Below are 22,675 nucleotides of genomic sequence, written 5' to 3'. Positions count from 1 at the left end.
TATTGAATTCTAGATGAACCCAACCCTAATAATTGAGTTCTAAATTAACTCAAATCTGGTCATTGACTTCTAAATGAACCCAATCCTCATAACTGACTTCTAGCTGAACCCAACACTAATAGAGTTCTAGATGGACCCAACACTGATAATAGAGTTCTAGAAGAACCCAGCACTGATAACTAAGTTATAGATGGTCCCAACACTCATAATTTAATTCCAGATAAACCCACCACTGATAAGAGTTCTAGATGGACCCAACACTGATAATTGAGTTCTATATCGGTCCAGTAGTGGTCTTTCTATTATAGGTGGAGGCTGCCCTGGGGAAATTGCTCACCGACACCTTTTCGCCTCTCAGGGATGGTAGCAATGCTGCTATCATTCAGTAGAGCTCCGTTGTGGGCAACATCCTTTTTCTAGGGATTTATTTTTTTCCATTGCATTTAGGGTCTTAGACTCATGGTTCACTTAAAGCATGCCAAAGTGATCTGTCTGTCATTCTTATTGTATATCATTTTAGCATGCCTTAAAGTGACCCGAAACACTAAATATCTTATTCACCTGTTTACTCTTAACTCAATAGAAATGCCTTCTTTTGCTCTCAGTTGTCTCCAAATTTCCAGATACTTTTTTTTCTTTTTATTACTATGATCTGACTTTATGTTAGTTCTGAATGGTCCCACTATATGTAGGAATGTAGTCACCCTCTCTTGCCCATTTCCAAGATGGACTATGGACTAGGAAACTGGTAGTGTGCATTGAGCAGGTCACATGACTGCAACCAGGAAGAGGTTCGGGACCTCCCAGAGGATGTTACATGTAGGCAGAAAAACGGAATAAGAAGTGGATGTGTCTGGATTATTTCTAAAGAATATGGATATCATTTTATGATTACTCCACTTTCGTGATTAAAGATATAGCAGATTAAAGAAAAAAATAAATCTGTAATTTTATGTAAATGTCAATACAATATGGTAACCTGAAGATGTTCTATATACCGTTGGTGTACAGAACGCCCCCAGAAATGTAATTTCCTGCTTGTGTGATTGGCTCACTGATTTATCCAGAAGTCTGCACTAAGATACACCCCCTGCAATAGGAATTTTAGTTTTGTCATGACACTCCCCAAGGGGATGCAGACAATGCAGATTTTCCCACCAGAACACCAAGAGTGCACCAGGTGCCCCAAGGGCTGGATAAAGGCAAGCAAAGTACCCCCAGGCCACAGTTTGGAGACCACAGACTTAGAGCATGCCCAAGTTACCTCTCAGTCAGTATCATTGTGTGCCATTTTAGCATGCCTTAAATGCCATCAATAAAAACCAGTGAGTGTCAGTATAATGCAGGAGTGGCCACCAAGTGAAATCCTTTTTGTATAGACTGTGCTCTACTGCTCTGCAGAGTAAGAGAGTGAAATAAAAAAAAAAAAAAAACTGGGCAGCCAGAAGGTAACCTAGGAGTAGATGCCCCCCTATGTCTCACACACTGCTGTCTGCGCTCTGCACCACTCACACTCAGTACAGGAGAAGGTCGGAACTAAGCTGTCATGACAACTGGAATATTAATTGTAAGTGCACAAGCTGTACAGTGTGCATCTAGCCGTCATACGATTTATAATGTGCTTCATATGACTGCGTCTATGACTAAGCCCAAGGCGTCAGCCTCCTTTGGACTTCCATATATATATATATATATATATATATATATATATATACATCGTATGTCTTTTGTGTTTCTGTTGGCATAGCAGCTGAGTGCAAAACCCGTCTCCTCTACACTGATTTCTGAGCAAAGGCTTCATCCTTCACTTGCCAGTGGCTGTACGTGGCAAGTATGTTCAATGCGTTTATCTTTTCCTGGTTCCTTCCTGGGGGAAAAAAAAACCTTTCCATTTTTCATTGCGTACTTTATCTTAGAGCCGGTTTTGTCATCACTCTGTCTCTGTGCTTCTCTATGCAAGGCGGGCAGATCATGGCTGGCTAGTGGGAGGTGCCAGCAGGGTGCTGTACATAACTTCACAGTACTCTGCCTAGATACTGCTCTCAAGAGCCCTCATCCCAGCAGTGGGAAAGAATTATGCAAATATCAAAATTGCCTTCAAGGGTGGATGTCAGTCTGGAGGAGTGGGCATTCCTCGGCAGGATGCCTTTGCATTTATTGTAGATCGCCCCCTAGGTATCGCCCACATGTGAGGCTGAGCCTCCATAACTGAAAGGACTGAAATCCAATGAATGAAAGGGGGGGCAGGCCAAGGACAGTTAAGCTGGGGGGGGGGGGGGAGAGGGCTAGATGATGCTCGATGTCCTCCAGCCAGGAAATGAGGTGGGCTCTATCTAGGGATTGCCATTTTTTCTCCAAGCCAAACCTGAACACTTTAGCGGTGCACAGTAAAAAGAAAAACATTTTTTTAGTATACACTATAGCAGTGATGGGGAACCTGGGCACCCCAGATGTTTTGGAACTACATTTCCCATGATGCTCTGGCACTCTGCAGTGTAGTGGAGCATCATGGGAAATGTACCGTAGTTCCAAAACATCTGGGGTTCCCAGGTTCGCCATCACTGACCTATAGGATAATAGACCTGGGACACCTTTGGGCGCTCTAAAGAGAATAGTAACATGGCGCACATAATGCCCCCTCACCCTCCTGTCAGCCCCTCTTCAGAGCCACATTCTTTTTGTTTACAAACGTTTTTATTTTCGATAGAGGCAAAATAAAATAAATAAAAATAAAATCATATAAACATGTAACAGTGTACCAGAGCCACATTCTCCTCTGAATAACGTGTCTAGTTTTCAGGTGGACTGAAACCCGGATACTTGATTCAAAACCCGGACAGGTGGCAACCCTAGCTCTATGTGACTTGTTGAAGCTTCTTGTAAGGGGGGTCATGATTGGCTAGTTTGGCGCCAAACTGTAACTGTAACCAGTCCCGGCCCCACTTCTTCTTGGATAGGACAGCTACCCACCTGCTGTAGATGGAACCCTCCGCCATATTGTGTCACCCTCCTGCTTATGATATTCCTGGCTGTGAGCCTTAAAAGAGAAGTTTGGGATTGCCAAAAAACAATTAGTTACATAGGTGGATGCAGCAGCGATCCAATGCTGCATCTGCCCCCTTCCATCTCTGCAGTTGGAACTGAGTGATCAAACACCGGTGATCCCTCAGTTCTTCCCCTCCAGTTCTCTCCCTCAATGACTGTCAGTCAGCGGCTCTCTGCTCTCCCCTCCAGTGCTCACTGGTGCGGATGGGGTGGGAGAGGCTGGCTCAGGCTCTCTGCAGAATCATTGAGAGGCTGAGCCAGCTGCCAGTCCAGGCATCTGGGTCAGGGTTTCTCACCTCCAGTCCTCAAGGCGCCCCAACAGGTCATGTTTTCAGGATTTCCCTTTAGATGAAACAGCTGTGGTGATTACTAAGGCAGTGAAACTGATCAAATATCCTGTGCAAAATAATGGAAGGCCTGAAAACATGACCTGATTGAGACGCCTTGAGGACTGGAGTTGAGAAACACTGATCTGAGTGGATCCCAACTGTATGGTGGGGCTCTCTCCCGAGCCAGGACTGACTGAGTGACATCAGCCGACAGCGGGCTTTAGCCCACTGTCGGGTGAAAATGGGTCACAGGAGTGCAGAACGAACTGCATTACTGTGATCCAAATAAGAAGTATGGCCAGAAAAAAATTGGCCATAGTTCTCCTTTAAAGGATACGTTCACCATTTGGTCCATCGCTGATGAGCGGCCTCGTAGTTCATTCACAAGCCCTTCAGCTTGCAAACAGTCAGACCGCATTGAGGTACAGGCTGAAAGCTGCAGGCCTTGGCTTCAGGAGTCTGGCATTGCACCCCTGATCCTCTGAATTCTTTGGCACAGAACGCCATGCACAGAAGCTGAAATTCTGGAGGTCTCGTTCAGGTGCAGAACACCAGCACATCATTTGAAAGCCATCTTACCTCTGCACCTTGAGAGCACCACAGAGTACCTTTCTACCGCCTCTCCTTGGGAGCACCACAAAGACGGAACCACTTCCCCCATGTATACTCCAACCATTCAGCTTCCACCAATCAAGGCACCCTCATTAGTATACCAATCTTTCAATGTCCCTTCTATAGCTCTGCCCAGACGGCCACACTCCCAGATGGCACACTCAACCCCAGGTGCCTTTTGCACCCCACTCATGACTTGTAGTAGACCATAAAACCAGTCAGGGTGACTATAGATGTTCCTACTGAGTTCTGAACCACTTTGTCTGTTAAGGGCCCTTTGATAGTAGCTACTAGGCACCTTCCATCCTGACACTTATATGGGCATTAACTCCACCCATTACATCATTAGACAAATGTTTTCTTTAAAATGGGCCTAACACCCAATTACCATTTCCCTATACCAGTGATGGCGAACCTTGGCACCCCAGGTGTTTTGGAACTACATTTCCCATGATGCTCTGGCACTCTGCAGTGTAGTTGAGCATCATGGGAAATGTAGTTCCAAAACATCTGGGGTGCCAAGGTTCACCATCACTGCCCTATACTATACTAGGAATAGAGCCACCTAGTGACCATCAAGCTAACCCCACCTACCAATATTCTAATGCAAATTGTGAGAACTTCAATAAGTTATTTGAGTACGAGAGAGGAACCTGTAGAACTGTGCAAGACTGAAGCTTTAGATTAGTGGATTCAGTCAGGTGTGTAGTTTTGAAAACAGTTTTGTTATAATATATATATCTTTATGACTCTATTTTTGTTTTCTTGTCTCCAGTGAATGGTGGCCCTTGGTCCCAGGAAGCCAACCGACGGAACAGCCATACATTAAACTGTAGAATGCTGATCCGGCCTCCAGACGATGTGGGGACGGAGAACCAGGAGGCCCGGCAACGGTACGAGCTGATGCAGTGCTTTACTGTGTCTCAACCCAAATCCTTTAAAGAAGAAGGAGAAGGTAGGTGGACCCTCTGCCTCTTTTTTGTCCCGGGTTCTTGACTTTTTGTTGAGAGCACCTGGCTGGCATGTTGGTATGCAGAATTCCCAATAGGCGGATAAGATTAACGGGGCAGCTATTAACTACAATGTTTGACAATGTTGTCCTGATTTGTATTGTATGTGATGTGCAATGATGGCACCTGGCCTCAACTGGTGGTAGGAGTTCTCAGGCTTTTGAAGAAGACCTCTGGTTCCCAATTTTATTTTTCTTATTTGTTCACGCTTGGAGCTCCTTTGCTTTTTTTTTTTTTTTCACTGAGAATTCTTAGGTAGCTTATGTATATTTTAGACCGCGTCTTCTGTTGTATCTTGAGCCTTTTATGTTTTATAAATCGGCACGTGTCCTCAAATGTCCTCCGAGGCTTCACACAGGCTTCTAAGGCTGGAAGCGAACAAGTCCATTAAACGTATGAGCTAAGTGTTTGTGCTGAGCAAAGCTGGAGAGAAATGTATTTCTTGGAAGTATGTAGAGTTTGAATACAAGTGTCATTCTAAATCAAACCCTTTATCAACAAACCCATGGAGCAGGGACAAGTCTGTTCAAGTCATATAGGAGAAAAGGGAGCCGAGATCCAAGCTTTCGTGTAAGCTTAAGTACATATGTGCTTTGGTCTAAACCATTGTGACTGGAAAATCAGAGCTATTTCAGGCAACAAGTGACGTCCGTCGGTGAACCACTCATGTTCTCCAAGTGGTTCTCAACCTTGGTGAGACCAGGGCCCAGTAAATTCTTAAAAAACCTTCTGTGCCAAAACAGTAAAAGGAAAAAAGTTTATACTCACACAATAAAAGCATGGGAAGGCAAGAATATAGACCCTCAATTCCCTTTGGTCAGGGGGATAGTGGCCACCAGGGAGGAATAGCTCCCCAAATCATTGGTGTCAGTGGGAATGAGGCAGCCAGGAAAAAAAATAGACCATCAAAATATTGGTGTCTGTGGAAGAGTAGGCACCAGGGAAGATCGCAAACCTCTGCCCCCGAAATCATTGGTGTATCACAGGATATTTGTCCCCATGTTACCTCTCATGGGAGAATGCCTTTCCAAAACATTGGAGTCAGGGAAATAGTAGGCCCCAGTGAATAATAGCTCCCCAAAATCATTGGTGTCAGTGAGATAGTGGGCCCCAGAAAAGAATAATGCCCCCAAGTCTTTGACGTTATTGGGATAGTAAACCCCAGGGGAGAAGACCCTCTTTAAACTATTGGTTTCAGTTTAATGGTGGGCCCCAGGGAGAAATAGCTCCTCAAATCATTGGTGTCAGTGGGATAGTGAACACCATGAAAAAAACAGTCCTTCAGCTCATTGGTGTCAGTGCAATAGTGGGCCCCAAGAAAAACTACCCCCCCCCAAGTCTTTGGTGTTAGTGGGATAGTAAACCCCAGGGGGGGATAGCAGATAGCACCTTTAAATGATTGGTTTTAGTTGAATGGGTGGGTCCCAGGATCAATGGCCCCTACATTTTTAGCGTCAGGGTGATATTGGCCCTCAGAGGAGAATTCCTCCCCCTCATTAAAGAAATAAATACAAATAGTACCAGCGGAACAGTGGCCACTAGGATAGTATAGCTCTCCAAATTATTGCCGTAGACCGGATAGTGAATACCTGTAAAAAAAGTCATTATAATCATTAGTGTCAGTGGAATAGATGGCCCCCAGGGGAAAACAGCCCCCAAATTATTAGTGTCAGGGAGATATTGGAATCCAGAGGAGAATGCCCCTCCAATTCATTGCTGTCAGTGGGAAAGTGGCCAACAGGGAAAAATAGACCATCTACTTGGTAGTTTTAGTGGAATAGTGGGCACCAAGGAAGAACGGCCACCCCACATCACTGGTGTCAGGGGGATATTGGCCTCCGGGGTAGAAAGCCCCTCCAAGTAAAGAATGTCTCTCCCAAATCTTTGGTGCCAGTGGGATAGTAAACCTTAGGGAGGGGAAAGCCCCTCAAATCAATGGTTTCAGTTGAACAAGGGGCCCCAAGGATTAATAATGCATTGGGGTCAGTGGGATAGGGAATACCAGGAAAAATAGAGGGCCCCAGGGGAGAATGGCACCCGAATTACCAGTGTCATAGGAATATTGGCCCCCAGGGCAAATCATTGATGTCACTGAAAGAGTGGCCTCCAGTGTGGAATAGCCCCCTCAAATCATTGGTGTCAATGGGATATTGGCTCCCAGGGAAGAAAGTCCCCCCCATCGCAAAAAAAAACAACAATCAATAGGGTCATTGGTATAGTGGCACTAGGTAGAGTAGCTCCACAAATCATTGGTGTCAGTCAGATAGTGACCACCAGGAAAATAAGTAATTTAAACCATTTGTTAGAGTGGGATTGAAGCCCCCAGGGAAAAACAGACCCTCATATCATTGGTGTCAGTGGAATAGTGGACCCCAAACAGCCCCCAAATTATTAGTGTCAGGGGGATATTGGCCCTCAGGGAAGAATGGCCCCTTCTAAAAAATGAATTGATGTATGGGAGAATAGCAGTGGAATAGTGGGCCACAAGAGAGAATGGCTCCTAATTTGTTAGTGTCAAGGGAAATTGTCCCCTAAGGGAGAATGTTCCTCCAAATCAATGTTGCCAGTAAAATAGTGGGCCCCAGTGGAGAATGGCTTCCCCAGATGATTCGTGTCAGAAGAATAATGTGCTCCAGGAGAGAATAACACACCCCCCCTAAATCTTTGGTGAACCTTAGAGTAGACTAGCCCCTCAAATTATTGATGTCAGTGGGATATTGGACCCAAGGAGAGAATAGCTCCTTAAATAATTGGTGTCAGTGGAACTTTGGCCCCCAGGGGAGAATGCCCCCACCCCCTAAATAATTGGTGTCAGTGGAACGTTGGACCCCAGGGGAGAATGCCCCACCCCCTAAATCATTGGTGTCAATGGGAGTACTTGCCTTAGGACAGGAGCCCACAGCGTACACAGATAAAGACTGCCTGCCAAAGCCTCTTCTAGCGACGTCTCTCTGTGCACAGGTGTTATTGTCCTATCAAAGGGTTTATATTGATGTCCATCCAGTCTTGAGATTTATACAGCTCTGTCTCATAGGATAGCCAGTTTGGTGGCCTTGCTTTGTTTTGTTTTTTTCCTGTAGTTAAGCAATTAAGCTCACTCTCACTGTCCAGTCACAGGTTGGGTGAAGGTTAAGATCTATATGTGTTAAATAACCGGCTGCGTGACAGAGCTGTATAAACCTCACGACTGGATGGACAAAAATATAAATTCTTTAACAGATAATACAAGAGTGGGGGAAGGGATCCGTCAGCCCCTATGGACATCCTCCTTCATAATGAAAAAATCTGTTGCGTTTCCTTTTTAATTACGGCATTGAGGAAAGACTGCACCACTTCCTGTGCGGTGTTTGAATTGGCGGCGATCGCAAGGGATCTCTGTGCAGTACAGAAGCATTGTACAGTTACAGAATAGTCCGAGGTTACTACAGGCCAGCAGTTATGTAACATCAGAATTTCTAGAAAAACAAGTCATTGCGGAGAATGTGAAGCCGCACCGCCAGAGAGACGGGCCTTGGCTTTGCTGTCCATTAGATCGGTGGAAGCAATTATCAGGGATAATGGGCAGTAATTGGAGGTCTGATCCTGGGCGGAGGATACGCAGGTGCTGCGGATATATGAATTATCGCAGCAGCCTGCAGATGTTAGCATCTCTCATTTTATACTAGTGTTATACATGTACGAGAGTGAAAAAGACCAAGTGGTCCATCAAGTCTACCCCCTTTTTTGATTTTTTTTTTAAACAGTTTTTTTTTTTATATAGATCTATGTTTGTCCCACACATGTTTAAATTCACTTTTGACTGCTGACTCACTACCACTTGGGAAGTCTGTTACCAGCCTCAACTACTCCTTCAGTAAAACCATACTTTCTAAGATTAGTTTTGAATGTTCCTTCTAATAGTTTGAGGTCACGTCCCCGTGTTCTTAATCGTCGCTTATTACTGAAAATACTGCCCTTTCTTGACTTTCATGTACTTACAGGTTGCATTTATGCTCACCATCTGACTTCTTTTTACCTCCTTCATGGTGTCCATATGAGGTTCCTGAAGTCTATCCTGAAGTCTCTCCCAATATGTTTTATCCCTCAGACCTTTCACCATTTTTGCTGGCCATCTCTGGACTTGTTCTATCTTTTCAATTTCTTTTTCTAAGTGGGGTCACCAAAATGGGACACAGTATTCTAAATGAGGTCTAACTAAAGCTCTACATAGAGGAATCAGGACCTCCTCCCTCCTGCTGGTGACCCCCTCTAGAGATATAAAGATCAATATAGAGGAATCAGGACCTCCTCCCTCCTGCTGGTGACCCCCTCTAGAGATATAAAGATCAATATAGAGGAATCAGGACCTTCTCCCTCCTGCTGGTTTGGTGATCCCTCTAGTGATATAAAGATCTATATAAAGTAATCAGGACCTCCTTCCTCCTGCTGGTGACCCCTCTAGTGATATAAAGATCTATATAGAGGAATCAGGACCGCCTTCCTCCTGCTGGTGATACCTCTAGTGATATAAAGATCAATATAGAGGAATCAAGACTTCCTTCTTCCTGCTGGTGACCCCTCTATTCATATAAAGATCAATATAGAGGAATCAGGACTGCCTTCCTCCTGCTGGTGATACCTCTAGTCATATAAAGATCAATATAGAGGAATCAAGACTTCCTTCTTCCTGCTGGTGACCCCTCTATTCATATAAAGATCTATATTGAGGAATCAGGACCGCCTTCCTCCTGCTGGTGACTCCTCTAGTGATATAAAGATCTATATAGAGGAATCAGGACCGCCTTCCTCCTGCTGGTGATCCTTCTAGTCATATAAAGATCAATATAGAGGAATCAAGACGTCCTTCCTCCTGCTAAGGACCCCTCTACTGATAACTAAAGATCAATATAGAGGTGTCAGGACCTCCTTCACCTGCTGGTGATCCCTCTAGTGATATAAACGCTATGTAAGGAATCAGGACCTCCTTCCTCCTGCTGGTGATCCCTCTAGTCATATAAAGATCGATATAGAGGAATCAAGACCTCCTTCCTCCTGCTGGTGACCCCTCTAGTGATATAAAGATCTATATAGAGGAATCAGGACCTCCTTCCTCCTGCTGGTGACCCCTCTAGTGATAACTAAAGATCTATATAGAGGAATCAGGACCTCCTTCCTCCTGCTGGTAACCCCTCTAGGAATATAAATATCTATAAAGAGGAATCAGGACCGCCTTTCTCCTGTTGGTGAGCCCTCTAGTCATGTAAATAACAATATAGAGGAATTAAGACCTCCTTCCTCCTGCTGGTGACCCCTCTAGTGATATAAAGATCTATATAGAGGAATCAGGACCTCCTTCCTCCCGCTGGTGAGCCCTCTAGTGATATAAAGATCTATATAGAGGAATCAGGACCTCCTTCCTCCTGCTGAAGAAAGATTAGGAGTAAAATAAGCCCCATCATTGGTGTCAGTGGCGGTAATAGTAACTCCCAGCATTGGTGTCGTTGGCTACAAAAACAACTCCCAGCATTGATATTGGTCACAGCAATAATAACCCCCATTATTGGTGCCGGTGACCACAATAATAACTCTTAGCATTAGTGTCAGTCACTGAAATTGCCCTGAATAGCCCAAGTGTCTAAAATCAATAGCATTGAAAAACTTAGCAGCACCCGATGGTTTCATTTATAAGAAGCAGTGTACAGCATGTGTGTCACACTTGTGCAATAGGATGGGGAGAGCGTGTTAGTTTGCTCCAAATGTTATATAATTGGGTTAGAGGGAAGCTGTACAGATCACAAGGTAACCCAATTTGCAAGAGAAGGTCGTTGCTCTATGGCACACATTTTCTGACATTTCAGCTTGTGTCTGAATTTACAGAGACGGCATAAACATTCAGAGGACTGGAAACAAATACCTGACCAACCAGTTTAGTACTTTCCACAGTGAATATCATGATATCTTTTTTGAGTTGATTTAGCAATCTGACTTTGACATTTATACACAGTAATTTTCCAGAACAGTCAACTGAGTTGCATGTGTTTCTTAAAGGAACAATTCACATTTGAGCCCATTTCTCAGTGCCCCCTCCTCGAAGTTCCAGAAACAATTTACTGTAGATTCTGGTCTTTTGTAAGAGTCCACCTGCCTGACTCTTTTGGAAATGGTGGCGTGAATTAAAGTGAACCTGGTGGCTCTGAAAAGCAGGTCCTTGTGGTATCCATCAAATCCATCCTTGTCCTGGGGACTCCAATGGTGAGGCGATGACATCACAAAGAGTTAAGCAAAAGCATTCTCTTGCCAGGTACTAAATCGACTGATTCCCTATGAGCATACAGGCAATTGGCTGATTGGCCAAGCATCTCAATTAATTTGTCCTATTGAGATTCAAGGCAAACAACGGATGCTGTCTGATGAAGGCAGAGCTCAGTTGGCCTCATTAAAGTGTACGTTGGGGCAAACAAAACAAAAGAAATTGCAGTACGTTTCTGCAAATCATGCCTATTTCACCATGTTTTTATGGCATTAAAATACCCGTTGATTTGAAAAAAAATGCTCTCAGCTCAGATTTCCTGTTATGGGCTGATGACACAAAAGACAGATGAAAAAAAATTCTCTTTCACAAAGATTTTTCTGAATTCTGAGTTTACAATCAATGACAACCAGATAAGAGACAATCCCAGAGAATATCTATGACAACACCCTACAGATGCATGTAGGGGGTCAACATTTAAGGTTTGGTTGTCTCCAAAAGAGAAGGGGTATTTAGGTGGTTTTCAAATGCCTACTTGATGGTAAATTGGTCTACAGAGGGTGCTATTGGGTGTTACCCCATAGAAAAGATAACAGGATGGGAAGGGAGAAAGGAGGCAGATAGCGGGTGGGAGGGGTGGTGGGTAGGGCAGTGGGGTTAGCTATAGGGGCAGTGGAAAGGGAAGGGTTTAAGGTTTGCGAGAGGAGGAGGTAGGAAGGTGGGCAAAGGAGAGATGGGTAAAAAGAAAAGGGAAGAGGGAGGAAAAAGGAGATAAGGCAGAGGCCAGGTGGTCCTTGAAGGACCCTTTGATGGTAAATTGTTGTATGAATGGTGTTTAAGAGGGGGCCATTGGGTGCTGTCCCATAGAAGATGTAGTGGGATGGTAAGGTGGGGTGGGAGGGCAGGCAGTTTGATTGGAGGGGGGAAAGAGGGCAGGTGAGATGGACAATGGGGTTAGGTAAGGCAAGGGTTATGAAAGTGGAAGTAGTTAGAGAGGAGTTACGGAAGGTAGTAGAATAGGAGAATGGGGGCAAGAAGAAAAGCGAAGAGGGATGGAAAAAGAAGAAAGAGAGATCAGAAAAGGGGCGAGAAAGAAAACAAAGAGGACCATGAGTTGACTGCCTGCCATTTAAATAGTTAGCAAAATGTTATAGGGGATAGTCGGTCACATAGGATATCCTTGTCTATCACTCGTTCAAGAATCTTCCGTGTGTGTCGAATCTGATGGCCCGTTTGCTTCTCAATTATCATTCTAAAATGTATGTGTTTTTTTACTTTGTCGAGGGGGTCTTTCAGGTTCTAGCAATAATTAACCTGATGTGTAACATGTGCTAAGGTTCTCTCCACTCAAAAGATTCCCAGGATAGGCTTATTAGGAAGAACTTTTCATTGATTCTTGTGTAGAGTAAGAAGGTTGATATTTAGGAGGAAGCAGAGGGTGTTATAGAACCCTATAAAAAAAAATGAATAAAAAAAGGGACTTTCAATGGTATATTTAGCGCCATATTTATCTGACCAGAATATACACTTTAGGCAGCCGTCTATATTAGTCCCAAAAGCAAGGAAAGTTATGTAGGTATATGCCTAAAGAGATTTAATTTTCCTATACAATAAGCTAACCAGTGTCTTTGTGTCTCCTTGGCAGATTTCCAGTCGTGTCTGATCTGCATTGCGCGGAGATTACCTCGGCCTGCTCCTGTTCCCTCTATGGAGTCTTTCATCACAAAGCAAGATGCTACAGGTGAGCACAGTGGCCCATGGCAAGCTTCCAAGGTCCCCTCGCTAGGCTGTGCCATGAGATTTGTATGCAGGCAGTTGTGTCCCTGTACTGTCATTGGTTCACCTTTGCTGTTCTAAGCCCCAATGAAAAAAAGGAATACTGGGAACCCCACTGAAGGTGTGCTAAAACATGGAGCCAGCAGTCTGCAATTCAGAAATGAGATTTTGGTAGTACAGTATAATTAAAGGGAAAATCGGAATGGGTATTTTGGATTTGCAGATGATGCCCTTTGCTCTAGGTATATTTGAACCAGCTGCCAAACTATTTCCAAACCTTGGGTAGAGTAAGTACACATGTCAAGTTTTATTGGTATTTTTACCCCCTTTGAGAACATCCCACTGCCATACTTACCAAAACATTTCAGTTACGGTGCCCTGGATACATTTAACCACACCCACAGACTTTCTCAGGCCCATCCTATTACTGGGCACTCCTGTCTGAACCCCAGTCAAATACTGGAGTGGCCCAGCCAAACTCTGCCTCTACTTATATGTGGACCACCCTGAGAGCAAGGTGCAGTAAGGTGTGGTGGGCAGTAAACACACAGAGTACAAAAAAGGCAAGAGCAATATATTGTAGAAAGGTTCAACACAATAGAATACAACTCCTCTCTGCCAGTCCCTCCACTGGCTTCCACTCACCCAACTAATAAAATACAAAGTACTAACAATAATTTAAAAAGCCATCCATAACTCTGCCCCTAGTTACATCACTAACCTAGTCCCAAAATACCAACCAAGCTGCTCTCTTCGGTCATCCCAAGACCTCCTGCTCTATAGCTCCCTTGTCACCTCCTCCCATGCTCACCTCCAGGATTTCTCCAGAGCTTCTCCCATCCTTTGGAACTCCCCTAGCCCAATCTGTCCAACTGTCCCCTAATCTATCCATCTTTAGGCGATCCCTGAAAACCCTTCTCTTCAAAGAAGCCTATCCTGCTTCTAATTAACACTGTTTTACTTCCTCCATCAGCTCCTCCCCCCACAGCTATTACCTTTTGTATCAATTGCCCCTTCCTTTTTAGATTGTAAGCTCTAACGAGCAGGGCCCTCTGATTCCTGTTGTACCAAATTGTAATGTAACGGTAATGTCTGCCCTCATGTTGTAAAGCTCTGTGCAAACTGTTGGCGCTATATAAAAAATGTATAATAATAATAATAATAACTAGGCATGACCATCCAGAGCCACTTAGGAAATGTTACAGTGGTCTGTAGACTGGAAAGAGGTCCACACCCAAAGGGAAGGCTTTCTGAAGCGAGGTAGACATTGTCCCTGCACTGTCTCTCTTTCTCTGGAAAATATCCCTATCTCTAAGCACTGTCCCAGCCAGAAGGCTGTCCTCTCACTAGCCACTTGCATTAAGCGCCAAAACCCAGGAGTTGGCATCTTAAATAGACCCTGCCTACCCTAAGATGGCCGCAGAAGTCACTTGGTGCGCCAGTGTCCAATCAGACAGCTGTCTACCGGTAACTGCAGGAAGTCACAGAGGAACCAAGTTCCTCACAACTTTCTTCCCCTTTTGCATTGCCGATTTGGCTGAACGCTGCCTGGAGTGGGGAATACAGACTGCATGCACTTGCCTACGACCCACTGAAGGCCCCTGTTCACCATAAAGTTGACACTGTGATCCCAAGACATGGCCCGGAACACAACATCGCCAAGTTCAAGATGGCAAAACTGGGACAGTTGTCATCTATGTACTTTCTGCCCCATGACACCATGTGACAGAACAGAAAATGAGGGGATCAGTTATTACTGCGACAAAAATATAAGTAATTATGACCTCATTAACCTCTTGATGCCGGCTGCACGCATATATGTGGCAACTTGGCGGGTGGGCCTTAACGCCAAACGGCCGCATATATGCAGCCCTCTTTAAAACACTTACCGTCCAGAACGCGCATCTCCTGCACGCTCCCAGCACGGTAGCAAGCACAGATCAGTAAGCTCCAGATGCATACTTGCAATCAGGAGTTTCTGATCATGTGACCACCACTGTGACAGCCAGTCATAGCAGTCACATGACCCGAATGCCCGCCTTAACCTCCCAGGCTTTAAAACTCTTAAAGGGCAGAGAGGCGGTCAGCGCAAGGTGGTTAAAGGACCCTACCTATTTTACTGGGGAGAAAAAAAAAAGTCTTGTTGCAGCCCGTGTTCCCTCTCACTTCCTGTCAGGATAGGAAGTGATGGGAAATCTTTCCAATGGTGTCACAGGGATTCTGTTATTTCCCTAATCAAAAACCAAAAAAAAGAAAAAATTTGAGGAATAAAGAAGTTCACCTGAGTTGACCACTGGTGGCATCATTTGTGATAGCCAGAGTAAGTTCAGAGTAAGCGGGCAGCTTGGAGACAGCTCGTTAAAAGAGAAAATCTTGTACTGAAACCTTCAGTTTGAACAGTGAAATGAGCAGCAGACGTTTATTAGCATAAAATAGATTTTAAAAGCTGCACTTTACGTGTTCACCTTCTCCTAACATTTTCTGTAATGAAAATGCTGATAAGATCATTACAAACTCGATCCGGTTTATACAAGACTGATGGTGGAATGTGGAGCATCTGGCCGCATTGTTACTGGAGACTATTTTATGGCAGGTGGTTCCCCAGCTGTTTTATCATTAAAGGATAACTGTGCTTTTAAAAAATGCATTAGCTCTTTCAATATATCCAGGACAGCTTTGTAAATATAGCATTTTACCTCTGCCTCTTTTCTTTCCCATGCTTTGACACCTGCCATTGCAGGCTCACTCCAATGTAAAAAAATACTGGGGCCTCAGATGCTCCAGATGTCTCCAAAGAGCCGTAAATAATATTTATAATATGTAATGCTAAAGAAGACTGTGATAGACTGGTCTGAGACTACGAGGGGTTACAGACTGGTAGTCCTAGCTGCATTCAGCAAAAATTGACAGAGGCCATGAAAGAGAGGACTACTGGAAACTCCATGTCCATGAACCCAACTCAATGAGCTCTGGAGAGCCATAATAGATTCCAAGGTCCATGTTCTCCCTGTTCATGAAGAGTGTTTCAAACTAATCGCCATAGCCATACCCAGGGCCGGACTTACCATTGGGCTTGACTGGGCTCAAGCCCATGGGCCCCGCCCAATAGGGGGCCCCGTCGCGACACATAGCTGAGTGTGCTTGGCTCAGTTCAGTCACGCCCAGTCCCCCCCTATGATGGTCATAACACAGGGACTGGGCGTGACTGTGAGCTGAGCCGAGTGCACTTGGCTTCTCTCGGCTCCGCTCTGGACTGCGAGAGGACCCGAGAGCCACCGAGAGGACCCGAGATACACAGGACTCTGTATCTCTGTGGCGCTATTTTTAAACTTCAAGACTGCAATAATAAGGCTGCAAATGACACTGACAAGGCTACAATGACACTGGACAAGGCTGCAGATGGATGGGCAAGGCTTCAGATGGACACTGATAAGGCTGCATTGATGGGCATTTAAATGTAAGTTTTTTTCATTAAACTTTCCTCTTAAAAGTCTTTTTCCTTAAAATTCCCTCCTAAACTTGGGGTGCGTGTTATATACGCTGATAAATATGGTAATGTACTATAGAAGGTAGGGCCCGAAAGTGACTCAAGCCCAGGGGCCCCCACCACCCTAAGTCCTGCCCTGGCCATACCAGATGGTCTGGGCTTGGAAACATGCAGATCGGAAGTGTAGATGTGGTCTTGTGCCAGGAGATGAGGGGAGGCATTCAAAACCAAAGGCTTCATGTCTCTCTCTGGGTGGATGATCGTATTCCTCGGGAAGGGTGTGGAGGGGAAGGTCTGTTTGAAGTTATGCTATGGAGATCAAGCTTTTCGTTTTCCCCCAGGAAGTGCGCAGAGTGGAAGGTCTGCTTGAAGACCAACGTAGGAAATATATATCATGGTCTTTTCTGGGGATCAATGTATAGTTCAATTTGTAAAAAAAAAAAAATTAAAAACATTTATCATTTTCCTTCCACTTCACAATTATGTGCCACTTTGTGTTGTTCTATCACATAAAATCCCAATAAAATACATTGACGTTTTTTTGGTTGTAACATGACAAAATGTGGGAAATTTCAAGGGGTGTGAATACTTTTTCAAGGCGCTGTATATGTGGAGAAACCAGGAATACATTTATGCTCTATCCTAAGTGTCATCTTTCACACCTTTTCTGGCTGCCGTACACAAGATGCCGACAAACGACAAATTGATAACACGGTTCGTGCGCCATACGAAGATGAGTGCTGGCAAACAACTTCACTCTCCACTTATTTTTATTGGCCCGTTGACAGAGCATACGAGAGGTTGTGCAAACACTCGATTTGGAAAGCTTGCCCCGCATCTAGAGTTCTTTCCTCCCGGCCGAGGCCAAATCCCTGACATTAAGTATGATTATGTTTGATGAAGGAAGACAATCTTGTCATTTTTCCAGGGCTTGTTGCTTTTAATAGGGGGGCTTCTCTAAAAAAAAAAAAATGTCAGTGTTTTCTTATGGGACGGCTTACGGTAACAGAGTTCTTGTGTTTTATTTTTTCTGTTTAGGTAAAATAATCTCTATTGACACGAGTTCCCTGAGAGCCTCGGGTAGTACGGGCTGGGAAGACCTGGTCAGGAAGTGTATCTATGCTTTCTTTCAAGCTCAGGGCAATGAACCATCCTATGCCAAACAGCTCTTTCAAGAAGGTGAGTGTAGGGTCTGGGTTGGGGTATCTAAATACAAACATGGCATAACTGAGCCTTTCAGATGAAGGTTCGGTTCACTTCCAAGGTCGTTTCAAGCTGAGCTCTGGGCTGGAAGCTGAATATGCAGTTGAAATACATGTATGTGAATCAGTATATCTGCCAAACATGTTAGTGATTCTGTTCAGCCATATGTGTGATTTACACATTCCTGCCACATGGAACAAGAGATCCTGGCACTGGTACAGGAAGGGTTGGTCTTCTGTGCACAAGATCATGGTGCATGAGGGATAATTATGCAAACAAGGGATTTGGGTATATATTAGGGAAGGTTAGGATTACAGAGAGGGTTAGTGTTAGGGTGACAGAAAGGGTAAGCCTTTGTACGCATGGTCAGAGATTCAGACGGAATGTGTCCAATCGGACGGTTTTGTCGGATAATCCGACTGTGTGTGGTCTCCATCGGACTGTTTCCGTCAGAGTATCCGACGGACCAAGTTTTCCAACTTGTCCGTAAAATTTTTCGACAAAATGCTCCGATCGGACATACTCCGATCATGTGTAGCCTACTCCGACTGACAAAGTGCCGTGCATGCTCAGATCAAATTCCTAGACCAAAGCTATTGGCTACTAGCCTGAACGTAGTCCTGTCGTAACGAAATAACGTCATTACGTTATGTACAATCGGATTGTCCAACAACTTTGTCCGACCGTGTGTATGCAACAATTTCAGACAAAATCCAACGGATTTGGTTGTCAGAATGTCCGACCCTGTGTACAAGGGCTTAGGGTTTCAGGGAGGATTCGTGTAAAGGTTAGGGTTAAGATTAGCATTACAATGTGAGTTCATTTTAGGGCTACAGAAGGCTTGTGTTAGGGTTACAGGGCAGATTCGTATTAGAGTTAAAGAGAGGGTTGGTGTTAGGTTCACGGGGAGGGTTAGTATTAGGTCTACAGTGTAGGTTACTGTAATGCCGCGTACACACGACTGAACTTTTTGACAGACTAAGTCCGACGGTCTTCTCGGCAGACTCTCGGCGGAGGTCCGACGGACTTTCTGAACGAACGGGCTTGACCACACACAAACGGACTAGGTCCATTAGTTTTGAACATGATGACGCAGAGGGGACTAAACAAGGAAGTTCAATAGCCAGTAGCCAATAGCTGCCCTTGCGCCGTATTTGGTCCATCGGACTAGCACACAGACGAACGGTTTTCCCGATTTTTAGTCCGTCAGACTTGAGTCCGTCGGATAGATTTGAAACATGTTCTTTTTCTAGGCCCATCTGATTTTTTTTTATAAAAAACGGTCAGACTAGACCACACAAGATCGGATTGTCTGATGGACTGACCCCGTCGGACCTAGTCTGCCGGAAAGTCCAGTCGTGTGTACACGGCATTAGGGTTGCTGTTGAGGTCACAAGGAGAGTTAGTGTTAAGTTTACAGGGAGGGGTTAGTGATAAAGTTACAAGAAGGGTTAGTGTTAGGGTTACAGACAAGGTAAGTATTAGGGCAATTGGGAGGTTTGGTGTGAGAGCTACAAGGAGAGTTGGTGTTCAGGGAGGGTTAGCGATAGGGTTTCAAAGAGGATCAATGTTAAGGTTACACAGAGGATTAGTGTTAGGCTTATGGGCAGGGTTGGGTTTAAAGGAAGAATTGGTTTGGGGGACTTAAAAGAGGGTTAGAAGGAGAACTACTGTTAGGGTTACAGTGAGCGTTAGTGTTAGGGTTAGAGGGAGGGTTAGTGTTTGGGTTACAGGGAGGGTTAGTGTTAGGGTTACAGGGAGGGTTGGTGTTAGGTTTACAAGGGGGTAGTATTAGGTTGACAGTGTAGGTTAGTGTAAGGGTTACTGTTGAATTTGCAAGGAGAGTTAGTGTTAAGTTTACAGGGAGGGGTTAGTGTTAAAGTTACAAGAAGGGTTGGTGTTAGGGTTACAGGGAGGGTTAATGTAAGGTTACAGGAAGGGTTAGTAGTAAGGTTACAAAAAGGGTTAGAGGGAGGATTCATGTTAGGGCTACAGGGAGAGTTAGTATCAGGGTGATAGGGAGGTTTGTGTTAAGGCTACAGGGAGGGTTAGTTTTAGGGTTACAAAGAGAATTATTGTTAGGCCTACATGTTTTTGTTGTTTTAGGTTTATAGGAAGGGTTGGTGTGAACTGTGAAGTTTACATTGAGGGTTAGTTATAGGGTTACAGGAGTTCCACTTTATTCATTTCGCTGCCAATCCCTGTTATTGTTAAAGTAGACCTAAAAGTGGGCTTATAAAATTGAAAAGAAGCTCAATTGTTTTTTTGTATGAAAAAGAATGCCGATTGCTGGATTTCTAAATATAAAAAAAATGATGTAACTGTCTTGTGATTGTCCGCAGTGATGACGAGGGGGACAGCCTGCAGCCCTTCTTACAAGTTCACCTTGAGTGACGGCACTGAGTTGAGCGCACACACAAAGTGCAAACTATGCTACCCACAGAGCCCAGACATGCAGCCCTTCATTATGGGGATCCATATCATAGAAAGGTGATGGATGAATCCCTGCCTTCTTTTTGTATCTTTTATTAAGTCATTCTTTTAAAGGATTTCTTTTTTCCCTTATACCCCCTTTCCCTCTCCTTTCTTTTTTCCAACCTTCCAAGATTATGTCTCCAAGGCCATTTGATAGTCCAAGGCTGGTGTCCCAGCCTAGAGTTCCAAGGACTCCTCTTTCTTCACCCATGCCCAGTATGCACTTTCCTGTTGGCAATTCAGGCAGTGGTTGTAAAAACAGTACTTAACTCTATATACCAATGTTAGATGGAGGAACTATGACCCCTGTGGCATTTTTCTCACCATCCATGGACATACTGTAATAGGGTGGGGTATGCAACCATAAAAAAGCTTAGGCTCTTTTCTGATGCCAGAATAAACGTTTTCATTCAAATGGACCTAGAAACCCTTAAAAAAAAAACCTTTTCTACCAGATCTTCTCTTCTATGGCAAGTATCTTGATAGAGTTCCCCTGGAAGTCTTATTATGCAGCCTAAAAAAATGAAGTCTAAAGAGACTAGTATTGGTAATTATTGGGGGCAGCAAGACTAAAAGTTAATTGGCTGCTTCAAATCAAAAACTTTAGTTCTTGGCAGCCACTGCAGAGAGCAAATTGTAAAACGGGGACTCAACCTCCCCAGATCCATTGTCTTGTGTGGCTGTTACCAATTCTAGTTATGGGAGTTCAGTGACTGGAACCCTCTTCTCAAAATTCCTTGACTAAGTGACACCAAGATTTTGCATCAGCTACTTCAAAGGGCCTTCGGATATAAGTACTCTGTCTACAGAACATGGCAAGAATGGTCTATAGACAAAAGCATTGAAAGCAATAGCAGCCTTAGGGGAGTACCCTACCTTCCTTAGTTCCCCCAACCCCTCCAGCTTCCCTTTTCCCTTTTTTTCCTCCTTTCTTTTTTTCCCTACCCTACTTTGATGGCTTTCCTTCATCCCTATTATTTTTCCCTCTCTCTACCTCCTCTCCTCCCTTCCCTTCACACCTGCTCTACAAAACCTAAAAGGTAACAACAGTAGATTCAACTGTTTAATTATTTAAAAAATAGTAAACTAGTTTATGAGATTTTTAAAGTTCCAACCCAACAACAACTCTTATAAAAAATATTATTGCATTACATTAAGTTTCAGAGATCGCATGAGAACAGCAGTGGGGTTCAATCCAAATTGCATGGCCTTTATTTAGTCCAAATTGCATAGAACCTCCATATCTACCCTAAAAAAAACCTTCTGCTGCTCAGCTAGTTGATACCGTATTGTAACGCTATCTCTAATTCAAAAATCAACATATCAAGATACTTAGTATATGTTCAGTCATCAGAGCTGATTAATGCAGTAGGAAGCCAATGGATTAACTAAAGGTGTTTCGCAGATCTGAGTTGCTTCACCGCGAGATTTACGGAGGTGTATATAGATCAAAGAAACTATGTTCTAAAAGAAAGAGCATGTAGAAAGGAGACAGCAAGGGATACAGAAGGTTCCTAGAGATCGTACAATGTTCCAGTACATCTCATTGACTTCTAAGCAATATCCACCCATTTGGAAGTTTAAGGTGTCACTACAAAAGAGGGAAATTATAACAGGGTCCTCATTATATAGTATTGAAGATGGGGGACATAAAAATATTGTTGCAGCACTCCAAGTAAGTAAAATTCTGCAGCACTTTTTTTTTCAGGAGGCCATAGTTCTACTTTAACCTAAGCCCTGATACTGTACATCTAATAGGTCCTTTGAGCTGTAGGGGTGGCAGTGCAATAAAACAATAGTCACTCTGCCAAATCAAGTGCCACCATGGTTGAGTGAGAAAATGTCTCCAGCACACCATGGATCTGCAGAATGGGTCCAAATCTTGATTCAGCAATCACATTGTTACAGCAGAAGCAATGTTTCTGAGCCTCGCAGGACCCCTTCATCAGGCATGTGACCACACCAACTACCGTGATTGAGGGTACATTGGAGGGCGGAACCCTGCGGTGACATCAGTGGGTCTCCTCCAGCCTAGAGAGGCTGATTGACAGTATAATACCTCCCAACATCATGACTACTGGACTGTTAGCCCTTGTACACACGGTCGGACATTCCGACGGAAAATGTCTGATCGGACCGTGTTGTCGGATAATCCGACTGTGTGTGGGCTCCATCGGACTGTTTCCGTCGGAATATCCGACGGACAAAGTTTTAGAGCTGGGCTATAAAACTTTCCGACAACATGATCCAATGGGACTTTGTCCGATTTTGTGTAGAGAATTCCGATCGGACAAAGTGCCACGCATGCTCAGATCAAATTCCTAGACCAAAGCTATTGGCTACTAGCCTGAACGTAGTCCCGTCGTAATGAAATAACGTCATCACGTTACGTACGATCGGATTTTACGACAACTTTGTCTGACCGTGTATATGCAACACCGGTTTCGGACAAAATCCATCAGACAAAATCCGATGGATTTTGTTGTCGGAATGTCCGACCGTGTGTACA

The 22,675-nt window shown here is 44.2% G+C and overlaps 1 protein-coding gene across 6 annotated transcripts in view; it reads left to right on the top strand.

Moving 5' to 3' along the window:
- The window catches only part of NCOA1 (nuclear receptor coactivator 1), a 620,070-nt gene that overhangs the window by 536,329 nt on the left and 61,066 nt on the right, over positions 1 to 22,675 (top strand). For all 6 annotated transcript variants that reach the window (XM_077489247.1, XM_077489251.1, XM_077489250.1 and 3 more), the window contains 4 exons: positions 4,762 to 4,941; positions 12,871 to 12,966; positions 17,527 to 17,667; positions 20,034 to 20,181. In XM_077489247.1, the coding sequence (XP_077345373.1) occupies positions 4,762 to 4,941; positions 12,871 to 12,966; positions 17,527 to 17,667; positions 20,034 to 20,181 (565 nt within the window). The remainder of the gene's footprint in view (positions 1 to 4,761; positions 4,942 to 12,870; positions 12,967 to 17,526; positions 17,668 to 20,033; positions 20,182 to 22,675) is intronic.

Source organism: Lithobates pipiens, unplaced genomic scaffold (assembly GCF_037356315.1).
Source record: "Lithobates pipiens isolate NorthernLeopardFrog02 unplaced genomic scaffold, aLitPip1_a1.2 Scaffold_18, whole genome shotgun sequence".
In the NCBI taxonomy this organism is placed as follows: domain Eukaryota; kingdom Metazoa; phylum Chordata; class Amphibia; order Anura; family Ranidae; genus Lithobates; species Lithobates pipiens.
Note: the sequence above shows the minus strand (reverse complement) of the source record. Positions and strands in the feature narration are given on the sequence as shown.